This window comes from Chanos chanos, chromosome 2 (genome assembly GCF_902362185.1).
Source record: "Chanos chanos chromosome 2, fChaCha1.1, whole genome shotgun sequence".
Lineage (NCBI taxonomy): Eukaryota > Metazoa > Chordata > Actinopteri > Gonorynchiformes > Chanidae > Chanos > Chanos chanos.
In genome coordinates this window covers 516,277-532,817 of record NC_044496.1, presented here as the reverse complement: position 1 = coordinate 532,817, position 16,541 = coordinate 516,277, and the positions used below count along the sequence as shown (strand labels likewise).

The 16,541-nt window shown below is 42.6% G+C and overlaps 1 protein-coding gene across 1 annotated transcript; it reads right to left on the bottom strand.

The window, feature by feature from the left end:
* Positions 1 to 69: 69 nt before the first annotated feature.
* slc24a5 (solute carrier family 24 member 5) lies at positions 70 to 4,687 on the bottom strand. The gene is made up of 9 exons (XM_030793064.1): positions 4,531 to 4,687; positions 4,133 to 4,312; positions 3,961 to 4,044; positions 3,679 to 3,782; positions 3,407 to 3,507; positions 1,593 to 1,876; positions 1,301 to 1,507; positions 489 to 590; positions 70 to 392 (listed from the first exon to the last, which is right to left on the bottom strand). Exons 1-9 carry the CDS (start codon positions 4,685 to 4,687, stop codon positions 70 to 72), a joined length of 1,542 nt encoding a protein of 513 aa, XP_030648924.1.
* Positions 4,688 to 16,541: the final 11,854 nt, after the last annotated feature.

Below are 16,541 nucleotides of genomic sequence, written 5' to 3'. Positions count from 1 at the left end.
CGCTCGCTCCACGCCCTCCACGCGTCCACTCGGCCCTGAGCTGGACTCACCTCCGCGGGTTTACGCCGATCAGTCGCTGCAGGATCTAATGGGGCTATTGCCAATAATACCCAGTTCATACAGGATGGATAACGTGGCAAACAGAATGTAACAGAACAGTGAGACAAGGCCGAGCTTCCAGTCCAGCTTCCAGCCGTTCACGTGCACGGCCACGAACAGGAAGACGATGGACAGAAGTAGGGTGGACGAGGTGAAAACCAGTCCTGTGCTGTTGACCTCCACCGGCGAGTCCGTGTCCACAAACACGGTCTTAATAAACCAGGGCAGTCCCAGACAGAGCATGTCGAAGACGTTAGACCCCACGATGTTGGACATGGCCATGTCTCCCTTGCCTGTATGAGAAAGCAGGATGATGTTAAAGAAGGTCGTCTTTACGTGTGAGAGGTCTAATGCTGCTTGAAGAGAGGAGCAGTCGACTTGTGCTCTACCTTCTCGGGCCACCATAACACTGGCCACCGTGTCTGGAATACTGGTTCCTGCAGCTAGAAGTGTGAGACCCATCACAGTATCTGGAATCCCCAAAGTTTCCCCTAAACATCATAAAGAAGCAACCTTCAGGCATGTGTTCTGTTAATGGGTTCAGTAAAACAGATGATGTTACAGACGTTCACTGGTCTGTCATAGATATTAAAGTCTCAGTGCTGCATGTTCTTAGTCACTCCGTTACTCCAGCAGAATGCTGAGTGCCTACTGAATAAAAAAGACAAGCCCACAGGGGTAGAACACGTACAGGCACAGTTTGTGTTTCACAGTACCAGTAAAGACGAGCGCTATGGTTCTAATAGTAATGACTCTCCTGTGTTCCTCCCTCCCACATGTTTCACTCATGTGAGCTTTTATGGTGGCGAGCAGGATAATAATCCTATTATACTCAGCAATGTCTCTGGGCATCACATGGTTCTCATGGTAACCCCGGGGGTGAAGTCGGTCTTAATCCTGTGTTGGCTCGGAGTCCTGTCTGACTCGGGAAGGTTTTCACTAATCCCTTGGGATACATCAATGGCATTTCAAAAATGACACAGAACATGTGACTCTGCAGTGTGCAGCAGACCTCTCTTTTCTTCTATGAGAACTATTCACCAGTGAAGATGAGTCTACGACATCAACAACCCAACTAATCAAACTTATCCTCTGATAAGACATCCATGATATTTACTGTGTACACAAAACAATTTCAATAAAATATAATTGAAATGTGATAAAATATCGTAGACAGCAGATATAAACAGGGTTTATTTACCGACAATGGTCACCATCCACACCAGCACGTAGGTGAAGGCTGAGATCCAGACTGCAGACATGAGGAACGTGATCATGTAGCATTTTTTCCACAGACGCTTACGGCAGTCAGGCACGGTCACGTAGAGCAGAGCGGTCACGGGCAGAGACAGCACCCACAGGATTCTCTTCAGGTCATTCTCTGGCATCGTGAACACGCTTTTCTGCTCTGGAAAAGAGCCTCTGATTGTTGCACTGATGGTGACCACACACTGACATATTAGGCTTCCCAGTACAGGTGATATTTTGCCTACCTTCCGTGATTTCATTCAGACCGTGGAGGCTGAGCGACAGGTGAGAATATCCAGAGTCCTCTTGGAAAATTCCGCTGTCTGCACGGGAACGCTGGTGGACCCGAAGACTGGTGTCGTTGTGCCAGCCGACCAGCGGCTGCTGCTCGCTCTGCTCCTGGGAACTCTTCCTCAGACAGGCACAGCAGGGACTGAACCTCCGCATCATGTACTCACTGATGCGGATGTCAAAGCAAAGCACCACGATGTACAGGCCGTATACCAGCAACAGACAGGCAGCGTCGTACCTGTGGGGCGACCGTCACTCTTACACCGACACAGAGTTCAACCTTCAACCTTTATTTTGGATCCACTCACCGCTTCAGCGGTTTCATCAAACAACAACGGAAAACCAGAGCAAAACGTAGCTTTAAACAACTTGTTAAATTATTTACTTAAATAATTATTAAACAAAACTAATTTCATAACATATTTTAAACTGGGTGAGGCAGCAATACAGTGCAGAAAAAACTTATTCAGGGATTGATAAAAACCAGTATACGACAGAGAGAAAAAAACAGTATATTACAGAGAGAGAAAAGACAGTATAGGACAGAGAGAGAAAAAACCAGTATAGGACAGAGAGAGAGAAAAACCAGTATAGGACAGAGAGAGAAAAACCAGTATAGGACACAGAGAGAGAAAAACCAGTATAGGACACAGAGAGAGAAAAACCATTATAGGACAGAGAGAGAGAAAAACCAGTATAGGACAGAGAGAGAGAAAAACCAGTATAGGACAGAGAGAGAGAAAAACCAGTATAGGACAGAGAGAGAGAAAAACCAGTATAGGACACAGAGAGAGAAAAACCAGTATAGGACACAGAGAGAGAAAAACCAGTATAGGACAGAGAGAGAGAAAAACCAGTACAGGACACAGAGAGAGAAAAACCAGTATAGGACAGAGAGAGAGAAAAACCATTATAGGACACAGAGAGAGAAAAACCATTATAGGACAGAGAGAGAGAAAAACCAGTATAGGACAGAGAGAGAGAAAAACCAGTATAGGACAGAGAGAGAGAAAAACCAGTACAGGACAGAGAGAGAGAAAAACCAGTATAGGACAGAGAGAGAGAAAAACCAGTATAGGACAGAGAAAGAGAAAAACCAGTATAGTACATAGAGAGAGAGAAAAACCATTATAGGACAGAGAAAGAGAAAAACCAGTATAGTACACAGAGAGAGAGAAAAACCAGTACAGGACAGAGAGAGAGAAAAACCAGTATAGGACAGAGAGAGAGAAAAACCAGTATAGGACAGAGAAAGAGAAAAACCAGTATAGTACACAGAGAGAGAGAAAAACCAGTATAGGACAGAGAGAGAGAAAAACAGTATAAGACAGAGAGAAAAACCAGTATAGGACAGAGAGAGAGAAAAACCAGTATAGGACAGAGAGAGAGAAAAACCAGTATAGGACAGAGAAAGAGAAAAACCAGTATAGTACACAGAGAGAGAGAAAAACCAGTATAGGACAGAGAGAGAGAAAAACCAGTATAGGACAGAGAGAGAGAAAAACAGTATAAGACAGAGAGAAAAACCATTATAGGACAGAGAAAGAGAAAAACCAGTGTAGGACAGAGAGGGAAATTTGATGTGCCACGTTATCATCAAAGGATATCTGTTTCACTAACAGCTGCACTTCCCAAAACACGTACTGTAAACAAACAGCTTGACTATATGGTTATTGTTTTTCCAGAACCCAAACATTAATTACGAGGAGGTAACATTTATGCAATTACCTGCACTGTCATGGTATTGAGGAAGTAAACACACACTTACCAGTACACTCTGTTATCAGAGATAATGCCAATTACAGCAGAGACACTGACAGCATAAGCCAAGCAGTCTCTAAATAACGGCCAACATGTGAGACGTGCAACCTATAACAAGGAACAAACAATACACACCTACATCCCAAGATATAAAAACATGACAAATGAGGCAAAGTATCCTCAGTAACCCAGAAAAGGGTCAACTATAATGGGTCATTATGTGCGCTCTTTTTACACGCTGGGTAATCTGTCACTCAGGCTAAATGGAACGCAGCCTACCACCGAGGTTAAGAGTCCACACGCTGCACAAATACCAAGGAGGTTGTACACGGCTGATCCTACGATTGTGCTAACACCAATGTCCCCTTTTGTTACAAAAACTCCTGAAAGGAAATAAAACACATAACAAAAGATGCTGGGTTTTAGAGAGGTGACGTATTGCCGACAGGAGGCCTACAGGCAATAAGTCTTCTTTGACTGTGCTATGTGTTATTACTCTGTTAAAAAGTTAGGTTACAGAAATGATCGTGCATTTGAAATCACAAAATAATCAGCTATTACCTAGAAATGCAGTGACAAGTTCTGGTGCCGAACTTCCAGCGGCCATAAACGTTGCCCCAGCAACATCTTGTGAAAGTCCAAGACCTGATAAATAATAACAAGGGCTGAGCATTCAAATTCATGTAGGCTGAAGTTCATACGGTGTTAACAGAATACCCTGCAATCAACTTACGTTCGCTTATAACCTCAAGCGATGGTAAGAAATACTCGTCACAAACTAAAGAAACTGCCAAAAGCATGTAAAATATGATCATGAAATATATAATGATTCCCCCGTCTTTTCGCTCCTGCACTGTGAAGAAGCCCTCAGGAAATTCCGACGACTGTGGAGGTATGCATTCAGAGTCGTTATCTTCAAAACAATAAGAAAAGAGTGTCTGAGTGTAAGCATATTACTGAAACACCATATTTAAAAGAGATGAACGGATGGATTAAAGACAGTTACATTTCAAAGAGATGAATGGATTGATTAAAGACAATTAATTTCAACATGTTAATATCAGCCATCAGTACACTGAGGTTACGGGGCGGCAATCCGTCTCTGAAAAAGTTATTTTGAAGTTCACTTACCAACGGCCCTGCGTTTTCTTGACGGATTTAAGTCCTGAGACAAGTTTGTAATATAGAATAATAAGTGTACCGAGCAATATAAAATTATAATGATTCCGGTTAAATAAATTAGAACATGTCTTTTTTTCCTTTTGCACGCAATTGCGTCTTTAGTCATCGTCACTGGATTTCTAAACTTTTTTTAAACTATGAAATAACTAGAACGGTCATAAGACGAGTATGCTGGTAAACTGCACGATTTGCCGTGCTCTAAGCCTCTTACCTATTTCTAGGCTACTACTGTACCAATGCTTCACCGACACGACCACTGAGAGAAAACCATCACTGTGGGCTACGCTATTATACTAAAGCCCGTAAATCACGAGACAAATTATTTCCAGTGAACAGGCCCCGAGCCTCAGGCAACCCCGTGAACGGAGCCCATAGTGGACGAAATGCGCTGTAATAAAACATTTTCATGCAAAATAACTGTGACAATTGAACTAAAAAATCGAAGGTTTACCATGGAACCTATACAGTCAGCATGAACATTTTTCTCTTTCTTTCTTTCCTTCTTAGTAGCTGTGTGGTTTAATATTTGATTTTGGAAATATTAGGCTACAGGTTAGCAGCTACCCCCAAAAAACAAACAAACAAGCAAAAACAAACAAACAAAAAAGAAAAACAAACAAACAAAAAATCCCCAAAACGAAAGCGGATTTGAATGGAAGAATACATCAATAAGCGAACAATTTCCTTTCCCGTTATGTTTTCATGTGGAAAAATAGAATAACAAAGCAATGGTTTTCCAGCCGTAACGGGAAGCACTTGCGAGCTCATGTGGAGACATAAACATTATCTAAAAAGACAATCCAAGTTTTCTTAAACTACTCAAACTAAACAGTCATTTCATGATATAACACGAATTAAAATCTAAAGACATTCTTGTCTGATTGATCAGCCTAAAACAGAGGGAAGGCCATATACAAGAGGCTGACATGCATTTAATTTTATTTTCCAACAAAATTGTCTCGCAACCTCTATGAAATTGTGAGTTCACGGTTCGGTCTGCCTCAGCTCATGTCGGGGCATGTTCCAAGGACAGGAGAGGTAGCTTGCCCTCACTAGAACAGAGCAGAGAAGACATGTGTTCTGGGAGGTACGGCACCTATCTTCTGTTTTAAGCTCTATATTGTTATAAATTTTACCACAAAGGGCGGATGTTTTATTGATCAACAAATTTTTTAAAGGTAGGCTAAGCCGTCATGCTTGAAGTCTTGTATAATCACGTGTTGACTGCAGATAGATGATAATCGTTTGCCAAACGAAGCTAATTTTTGACACAGCAATCAGTGATACAGTATAACGTTGAGTCTTTATGGTCTGAACTGGACGATGTTAATATTATTAAATTCGAGGAAGAGATTAGCCTACTGGTAAATTTGACAAAATTTAGGTTGCATTCCAACTTAAATAATTCCAATAATTACAGAGTAACTGACCACGTGTTCATTATGTCAGTATTTCTGCAATTATTTGCAACTTGAATTTTCTTTTTTATAGGCTCTAAGGTGTCCACACATTCCTGGGCTGCAGCAAAACACTCACAATACAGCGTAGAAAACTTATGGTCGCAGTGACACCATGCGTGCACAATCAGACTTACAACAATTTTCAGAAGTTGTTCAGTTAACATGTTGATTTTGGGCTATTAACGCCTCACTGCCACAAGATCTTTGCATTTGAGCTCTCTTCGCAATTTCCACATCGCCCTTTAGGCGCTAGTGACAGGGACTAGTTTTCTCCGTCGTTATTCTAAAGAATGTCACAGCTTTGACCGCTAGGTTCAAAGCCGTGGCATTCGGCCCTGACAGAGGAGCACTGCAAAGACGGAGGAAATGAAAAGTTTTATTTTAAAACTGGATGAACAGGACACAGAGATCACACAGCTTTCGTGCCCTTATAGCAAGATTAGATACCTGAATTATTTGGGATAATCTTTGAAGTTTTACAACTAGGCCTACAACATTTAAAATACGTTAAAAATAGGGCAAAAACTTGTGAGAAAGCATAAACAAATTATCATTTAAAACAATAAATTATTCGTGTAACCCGTTGATGGTATATATATTTTGTGCATACGTTTATTAAGGTTATCCAAATAGTCGTTCCATGTATTGTATTTGTTCTTCCCTTCTCTCTTAGCCTGAGCCGCTGAGACAGAACATGTAAACATGATCAGGGTCGTTCTGTGTAGCATAGCATAGGGTAGACTGGGGTTCGGTGAGCCAGTGGGTAAAATGAGACACCCCTTGTTTCTAGGCAACTGAACACAAAGTTGGTCATGTGACTACACTCTCACACACCGGAAGAGTCCATCATTTCACTCTTACCTGGGAGTTTCAATGATTTATCCATCAAAGACCATCTTTTCATTCGTCTGCTTCCTTTAAATGAAGCACAGAGATGAACAAGAATCCTTTCTGCATTACAGAGAAAAAGAGTCACGTGTTTACAAACAGGGATTCAGCTGCTCTGGAAGACAGGGAAGTCTGGCTGCAGGCAGGGAAGTCTGTATGTCAGGCAGGGAAATCTGTATGTCAGGCAGGGAAGTCTGTATGTCAGGCAGGGAAATCTGTATGTCAGGCAGGGAAGTCTGGCTGCAGGCAGGGAAGTCTTACTGCAGGCAGGGAAGTCTGGCTGCAGGCAGGGAAATCTGTATGTCAGGCAGGGAAGTCTGTATGTCAGGTGGCAGGAGAAATGAAAACAAGCAGAATGGCCCTTGGTTCCGTGTGAGAAGGGAGAGGTGGTTCTGTTCTTGGTTCCGTGTGAGAAGGGAGAGGTGGTTCTGTTCTTGGTTCCGTGTGAGAAGGGAGAGGTGGTTCTGACAGAATGCTGCATGGCGGCAGAGAGACGGGCGGTTGGTCAGTGCAGAACTGGAGGAAGATCTGAGTGAGCATCAATCACATAGTCTCTGTCACAAAGATCCAGGAAACGGCATTTCCATTTGCCAGACATAATAATATTAAAGTTACTGAAAGTTGGACTGAAGAAGGAAAAGCAGGCACGGTGGTGGAAAAGCATTATCTTTGTACAATAGTGAGAAAGCTCTGTCTTTTCTCCCAGTGGTCCTGTCGGTTCTAGAAGAAGAAAAAGCAGGTAAGGAAGGTAGAAAGCATGGAGCCCATGTTATCTTTTCTTAGTTGATACTGTCCAAAAGGGCAAACTGATCAAATTCGTCCTAACAGAGGGCAAACCAATCCAAAGACCCCTTTTTTTGGGAGGCCATAACTTGAAAACTGTTATTAGGAGAAGAATTCTGTTGTCATGCTCAAAATATATGTAGATGATTTTGTTGGTATGGCTATCTCTACAGATGCCATATTCTACCAGTAGATGGCAGTAGCTGTTCGTAGTTTGACACTTCATTCAAATCCTCACTCCTTTATTGTTCTGCATAAAATGTTGATCAGCTGCGTTGATTTTTAGACACGGGGTATTTTACACAGTATTTCATTAAGTAATAAACGTTCTGTGAAGAAAAGTGACAAAGGACTGAGGCCAAGCTTCACGTTGTGTAAAATTTTCCTCTCAAAGTGACGACTGAAATGTTTATGAGTTAGTTTATCTGTGAGGCTTAAGCCATACAGGCAGTGTGCTGAGAGGCCAAATGTCGTGTTTCTCAGTAAAGTCACATAATCTGTTACTGAGCTGGGATTAGGGCTATAAGTGACCTGATCAAACGGGAATGAGCGGCTCTACAGAGAGAGGCAGACGCTCGCCGGTCTGCAAACTCACACACAATATTACCCCCAGTATACAGCTGATGGACAACAAATTAATAATTAACAAATTATTGGTGAACCACTCCATTCAGTCAGCCGCTGTTCTCAAACTGCCCAAACTGTGATAATCATCCTCTGAACTACTTTATCAGTAGGCTGTATCACAGCAAATTATCCTTATGAGCTTGAACTTAGCATCTTAAATGTTGACACAATTAGGCAACATGTACAATAATCCCAAAGTCTATGTTTGACTAGACTCCCTTATTGTGAAACTGGGGGGTCACTTTCAAGTCAAATTGTGAAATGTCATTTCAGACATGGCCTCCTCAGCGTCTCTGAATCTGAGACTGGGGACAGTGTGGAGATGATTAGTTTTCACCCGACTTCTCCAGAGGAGAGACCGTAATTACCTCTTGGTGGGGCGGTGAGGGTGTGTGTGTGTGTGTGTGTGTGTGTGTGGAGGCGGGGGGTCACAGTTCTTTCACACCTGTCTGCTGTGGGCTTATATTTCCCCACTACTTTCCGTGGGCCCCCCCATCCCCCGCGGAGGTCGCTAATAAAACCCTGGCCATTAATTACTGAAAAAAACACAACAGACTGGCTTCCCTCTCTCCACAAAGAGCCCTCGAAATCTTCTGTGAATCTTCGGTCGCAGACACTTCAAGTGTGCGACGTCGCGTCATGTTAACATCCTTAGGGCTAAAGAGGTCGTCAGAGCTAAGCCCGCGTGGCCTAATTAGCCTCTCTACGCTTGTGTGGTTTTCATTTGCTGGCCCATGCCGGGAGCATATCCGTGTGACATTAGTGAGATCGTAAAGACACTGGACCTGGGGAGCGACTGGGTTTAGCGTGCATGATTCTAAAATTCGGTGAAAATAATTTGTTTCCCAGTGTAGTGATCTTTGAACATTTTCTTTAACAACATAGTCTTTACTGAGTGAATTCTGCTGTGTCAAACAGCCAGCTGTAACAGGCACACAAACACTCAGACATGGTCTTTACTGAGTGAATTCTGCTGTAACAGGCACACAAACACTCAGACATGGTCTTTACTGAGTGAATTCTGCTGTGTCAAACAGCCAGCTGTAACAGGCACACAAACACTCAGACATGGTCTTTACTGAGTGAATTTTGCTGTAACAGGCACACAAACACAAACACGGACAGTTGATGTAGAATCAGCCAGGCGAGTATGTGGCGAGTTGAACTAGTGAGGTCAGAGGTCAGGAGAGTGCTGTGAATGTGATGTACCCCCGGCTATTTCATTTATAGTATCACCCATATTTTAAACAAAGACATTTCCGACACCAAACAACCAAAATAATTCCATTTTATTGAAGTCTATCCACTTAAATCTGAGGATGATTCATGACCTCACAGCGACATTTGTGGTGAAAAAAATGTGTAAATTGAGGGTCCATACAGCGTTGCTAGGGAGCATTGTAACCCAACAATTCTTGTCAAGAAAAACGTCCTTTGCTGGCTATGTCATGAGGATGTTCCCTGACACAGGCTCTCGTCTGAAAAGAGCTCGGTGAGTCAGGATTCACCAGCCTGATCTGTGCTATCAGTGTAAGGAAAACAGTCTGATGTTTTCCTCCTTTCTAGTCTTGTGGGTCTGAATGAAAGTGAGGCTGAATGTGATGTATTGGTTCCCATGTATAGGGGCTGCTGGGGGCTCAGGCTGCTCTTGCAGAGTTCCTGTCAAGTGTAATAGTTCCTCTGGGGAGAGATCTCTTTTCCAAAGTCCTTTGATGTCTTACTTTCTATGTAAGCTGTTAGTCTAGTCTGAAGGACTGGAGTCTGGTATACAGAGCTACAGTAATCATTTCCGGTCTACCCCATTTCCAGCCACCTGAGACCCATCTGCCTTGTTTATTCCAGATTTGTTATTGTTTACCCTGCCACCTAGTGGTCATGTAATGTCATAGGCAGTATTCGATGAAAAGGCGTCGATTGGCTGTGTTCAGATGAAAGCAGCCCCTGAGGTGAGGTGACACCAGAAAAAACAACTGTCTCAGCTCCGCCCGGCTATAGGAACATAGATCTATATATGGGAATATATTTTTAGACATTCAGCTTCTGTCTTATTAATAAGAATATGCAAAGGTAAATGATACACATGTGGTTTATTGAATAAGGTAGTAAGTGAGTCATAGGTTCTTGTAGTTTGTCAGTTCACTCCTGATTCAGGTTCTGCTGATGCTCTGTGTAAGTTCTGAGAAGAAAGCGGCAGAGACAGATGACAGGATTGGTAGACCACCTCTGATTCACAGTGAGTGTGCAGTCGGGGAGTCTGAGACTGCTGGTTTGATCCCTGACATCCCTCCCAGAGTTACACAGGAAAAAGCTGCAATTTGTTCCTCTCTGCCCACGCTAATGTCTTTTTGTGGTGATTCGCATTGGGACATGCTGAGGCGCGTGTTCAGTAGAGGGCCCTGTATGTGTCAGCACAGGAGTTCACCTTCCCACCCAAAAGAGTCCGAACCCAAAGACCTCTCCGTGGTTCTCTTCCAGTCAGAATGTCGCGAGGCTCTGACACTCTACGCCTACTCCTGTTCTCTTCTTCTCTAGCCGCTGGAGTCCCGGATCAAAGTCTATTTTTGTATATAGAGTTAAAATTGACCATGTTATATTTTCCCAAGATAAGAAACAGAAAGGAATTATTTCTTAAAAAGTGCTTATGTGAATGTTTCCAGCTGCTCTTTCAGAAACTCATGATTATGTCAGTCTTGTTTTCTACTTTTTTGTTTCTCATCTTGCCAGTGAATCAGTTTGAGTTTTGGTGCCTGTAGCCGGTAATTAATTGCTAGTTTCCCTAATAACAGTCAGTCAACGGAGTGACAGTGCTTTGGGAGAGTGTGTCATAGCGGGCCTGAAGCCTGCCATATGTCCGATTATAGCAGTGCCGGCTGTCTGCACGATTCTGGCCAAGCAGGTTTTAATCCTACAGAATTCAGCTGCTCAGTGCAGTCCTCACGACTGATCAGGTTGTGTGGATGCTGGTTGATGGTGTGGATCTTCATTTCATCTGGTAGCAGTGTTAATCCTGAACATTGGAGTGTTCAGCTGGTAGCAGTATTAATCCTGAAAATTAGAGTGTTCAGCAGGTAGCAGTATTAGTCCTGAACATTAGAGTGTTCAGCTGAACTGCTCACTCTAATCAGAGGCAGATCAGCCAAGTATGCATCACTACATCATTTCATGAATTCTTTATGAAATTCCCAGGGTGTCAAATGAGCAGCAGCTCAGCAGCACTATGAAGAATGAGCTCCATGCCTTTGGTTAATGAATGTGTCTCATTAGAAGCTTAGCAGAGACACGCCCTCTTTGACCTCTGGATGGATTGACCTGTGGCAGAGGTCAAAACAGAAGATGACCTGTTTTATGGTGCTGAAAAGGCTCAGAGCCTGGATGTTCCTAGAGCTGTATGTCTGTGAAAGGCTGTGAGTGTGTGTGTATGTCTGTGAAAGGCTGTGTGTGTGTGTGTGTGTGTATGTGTGTGTGTGTGTGTGTGTGTGTGTGTGTGTGTGTGTATGTATGTGTGTATGTGTGTGTATGTATGTGTGTATGTGTGTGTGTGTGTGTGTGTGTATGTTTGTGTGTGTGTGTGTGTGTGTATGTGTATGTGTGTGTGTGTGTGTGTGTGTGTATGTATGTGTGTATGTATGTGTATGTGTGTGTGTGTGTGTGTGTGTGTGTGTGTGTATGTATGTGTGTATGTATGTGTGTGTGTGTGTGTGTGTGTGTGTGTGTTTGTGTGTGTGTGTGTGTATGTATGTGTGTGTGTATGTGTGTGTGTGTGTGTGTGTGTGTGTGTATGTGTATGTGTGTGTGTGTGTGTGTGTGTGTGTGTGTATGTATGTGTGTGTGTGTGTGTGTGTATGTGTGTGTGTGTGTGTGTGTGTGTGTGTATGTGTGTGTGTATGTATGTGTGTGTGTGTGTGTGTATGTGTGTGTCGATGAATAGGTGCAGGCTTTGTTTTATTATGCAGTGGATGTGTAGCCCTTTTGTGATGCCACACAAGCTGGAAGAATAACCGTCCAATGACTGTCTCTGTTTCTCTGTCTCTCTCTCTACCCATGGGCTGAATCAGCTCTTCTGTCAAAGCTGATCTGTGAAGATGAACCATGGCTGAGAATGTTCTTTAGGGGATTTAGAGATGTTGAGCAGTGACATCTGCCATTTATTTATCGGTTATTACAGTGGGCCCACGGTTCGGTATGTATCACGGTTTTTGGGCCACCGTAATGGTACGGTCTCTGTATCTTAATATTTAATCACCTTTTAAACCACGAACTCTTTTTTGCCTATAGACAAATAAAACTTTCCATTCAGAAAAATGGCAGCATGACTGCCTGGGCCGACAGTGGCAAAGCGATGCCTGCAGACTGGACTGTGTTTGGCAAAGCGATGCCTGCAGACTGGACTGGGTTTGGCAAAGCGATGCCTGCAGACTGGACTGTGTTTGTTTACGGTCCTCTTACCCGTGTCATCATACTGAACGCTGAAGCCAGTTTCCAGTTTGTTCCTGTGTGACTCCACTGCTGCTCTACTAGTGAACTGTCTAATGTAAATACAAACGCCTAATTTAATACCAATCAAATCTCCGACTAAGGTATGTCAAACACTCACTATGGCAAATACTCAGCTTGTTCAGTGTGTCGAGTGCAGGATGTTTAGCCATTCTTCCTCCGTCATTAATAACAGCTCTGTTTGTACAATTTACAATTTTGTTATTTGGCAGATGCTTTTAGCCAAAGCGACTTACAATCAGTGCATCAGTGGGATTTCTAATACCTCATGAGCAGAGATCACAGTAAGACTGAGCGTCAATTTACCCCTTCGTATTGCGCCCCTGGAATACTTTGACAAACACAGATACAAGACAAGGTTTTTTTTTTTTTTTGTTTTTTTTTTTTAAGGAAAGGGAGGGTTAGGCAGTGGGGGACAGGTGGGTTCTAAAGAGGTGGGTTTTCAGTTTCCTGCGGAAGATGGTAAGAGATTCCGCAGTCCTAACTGCATGAGGGAGGTTTGTGCTAAATGTACATTAGTTAGCTCCCTGACGGAGAAGATTGTAGCATTAGAGATGCGCATCCAGATGCTAGAGAGGGTTAGCAAGAGTGAGAATAGCATAGTTTCTGTAGAGGAAAATCTGGATGGCTCAGGCTGAGTTAACAACCCCCTGACTCCGGCATTAGAGCCTTCACAGCGGGGCGAATGGGTGACGACTCGGAGGCATAAGTACAAAGCCAAAGCTAACGCTAAGGCTAGCCCACGAGAGACACACCACTCCCTGCTTCACGTGTCAAACAGGTTTGCCCTCCTCAGTGAAACACCCGCTGAGAAACCTGAAAGAGCTCTGGTTATAGGAGATTCTATTTTGCGGCACGTGAAATTAGCCAGACCTACAGGGGCACCAGCAGCCTTAGTTAGCTGTGTACCGGGAGCCAGGGCGCCAGACATAGCAAGTAATCTTAAGGCTGAAGTATATGTTTTCAAAGATAGATTTTCATGTGGGAGCTAACGATATACGCCTTCGTCAGTCAGAGATTACTAAAAGTAATATCGTAGAGGCGTGTAAATTAGCGAAGGCGATGTCCGATGCAGTAATATGCTCTGGCCCCATCCCAATCCGGCAAGGCGATGTAGCTTACAGCAGGTTATGGTCGCTGAACTGCTGGATGTCCAGGTGGTGTTCTGACAATAATAGGGGCTTTATAGACAACTGGACCTAGTTTTGAGGGCAAGGCTGGCCTCTTAGGACGGGACGGTGTCCATCCCACTTGGGAAGGTGCTGCTCTCATTTCTTGTAACATAGCGCATAGTCTCAGAACAGTTAATCTGTGACAATCCAGAGCCAAGGCCAGGGAGCAGACAAGCAGGCTAAACCGACTCTCTGCTAGCTGAGTTGGCACTCAGGTTCAACTATATTGAGACTGTGTCTGTTCCCCGACCTATACGAAAATGTAGAAGTACTCAGAAAATTTGTTCTAGTAACCTAATTAACATAAATTTAGATCATACTGAATGTCCAGCCAACACCTTTGATCTAAAGCTAGGACTGTTAAATATTAGATCTCTTACACCTAAAATTTATTACTGATCAGGAGCTTAATGTACTATGTTTAACAGAAACGTGGATCAAACCAAATGAGTATGTAGCATCAAATGAAGCTAGTCCTCCCGGATACAGTTACATACACCAGCCTCGTCTAACTAGCAGAGGAGGAGGTGTTGCAGTTATTTATAATGATAACCTAGGCATCATACAAAAACCTCTACATAAATTCAATGCGTTTGAAGTTCTTTATACAAACATAACATATGTAGCCACAAGTCTACCCAGTCTATCACACTAATTATTATTTATTGACCCTCCGGGGCGGTACCCTGTATTCCTTTGTGATTCTGCAGATTTCATCTCTAACCTCGTTGTTTTTTTGGCAAAGCTCCAATTGTCAGAGACTTTAATATTCATTTTGATAACCCAGAAGACCCTCTGGGAACAGCGTTCGTGTCCATTCTAGATTCAGTAGTGATTAATCAGACGGTCATCGGGCCCACTCATAATGGTGGTCACACCCTCGATCTTATACTAACACTCGGATTTAATATAGAAAGTATAGTCACACTTCCACAATCTGAAGCTATCTCAGATCATTATCTTATCTCATTCAAAATGTTTCTTAGTAATAATATATGCACCTCGCCACGCTGTCGTAATAAACGTACGTTTACATCAAGTACTATGCAGAATTTTATCAGTAACTTCCAGAGTTATCAACTTTGATTGGATCACTGTCACAACCCACAGAACTTGATCAGGTAGTTGAATCCTTAGAGTCAACATTCCGCAACATCTTAGATAACGTGGCTTCACTTGAAAGGAAAATAATTAGAGAGAAAAAACTAGCTCCCTGGTATAATGATCACACACGCACCTTAAAACTTACCACTCGAAAATTAGAGCATAAATGGTGCCTAACTAAATTGGTAGTATTCCAGTTAGCATGTGTAAGGGGTGTGTGTCTCTGTCTTCTATCTGCACCTCTGTTAATTTAGGCTCTGTAATCTGCGTTGTGTTCGATGGTCTGCTTAACTTGACAGAGTAATGATCACACTGATGATTCTGGTTGTTGTATTTTTATTCAAGAAGAGATACCGTCTGCACAAATTAACCCAAAACAAAAAAACCTTTGACATGCACCTCTCACACGCACACACACAGGACATCAGCAACCTCTCCTCAGTTCAACAACCGCAGACTCACAATTGACTACATAATAATGAACGAACACTGAGCACAACATACCTGCACAAATTAACACAAAACAAAAAAAATGTTTGGCGTGCAGCCTTCACACGCACACACAAAGCACACAGGAAACCTAGCACTGTATGAAACGTGTCTAACACAAATCGTATAAGATATGAAACTACAGTATTTGTATTTGACTAATAAAATGTTTGCATGTTCACTAACTTTAAATACACAAGTATGGCTGCATTGTGTAACATTTGTCTCGTCTTTTATCACCAAAAATACGCTTTTATAATTTAACTGGTATAACTTGCGTCCCTCTCCTCAGTTCAACAACTGCAGACTGAGAGCGACGCAGTGATGACGACTACGGACTGCAGTCTCTTAAAGTGGCAGTACAGGTGCAACAACCCAGTGTTGATGTTGAACACATTACATAAACACATTACGTACAACAATAAAACAGGACAATAGCAACCATGTCATGTACATTTTTTAACCTGGTTACACATGGAAGGAGAGCCTCCTGAGCTATAGAAAACCTCTTAGTGCTGCTAGATCACTGTATCTTTCCACCCTAATAGAAGTTAACAACAACAATCCTAGATTCTTATCTAACATTGTATCAAAACTAACTGCGAATAAGAGCACCTCAGAAACATGCACACTGTCAGTTTACAGTGGCGACGACTTCACGAACTTTTTCAATAGCAAAATTGAAATTATCAGGCAAACAATTCAGACTATAAACTTAAAACCAGCTAATTTGATAACTAACACTGTAAATAATAATATAACTATATCAGATCAGCAATTAGAATGTTTTACTCCCCTTCAAGCGACTGAATTAACCTCACTAATTTTTTCAGCAAAATCACCAACTTGTGTATTAGATCCCTTACCTACACGTTTCCTCAAACAGATACTACCAGTAGTCATTGAACCTCTTCTAAAAATAGTCAATTCCTCCCTTAGCACT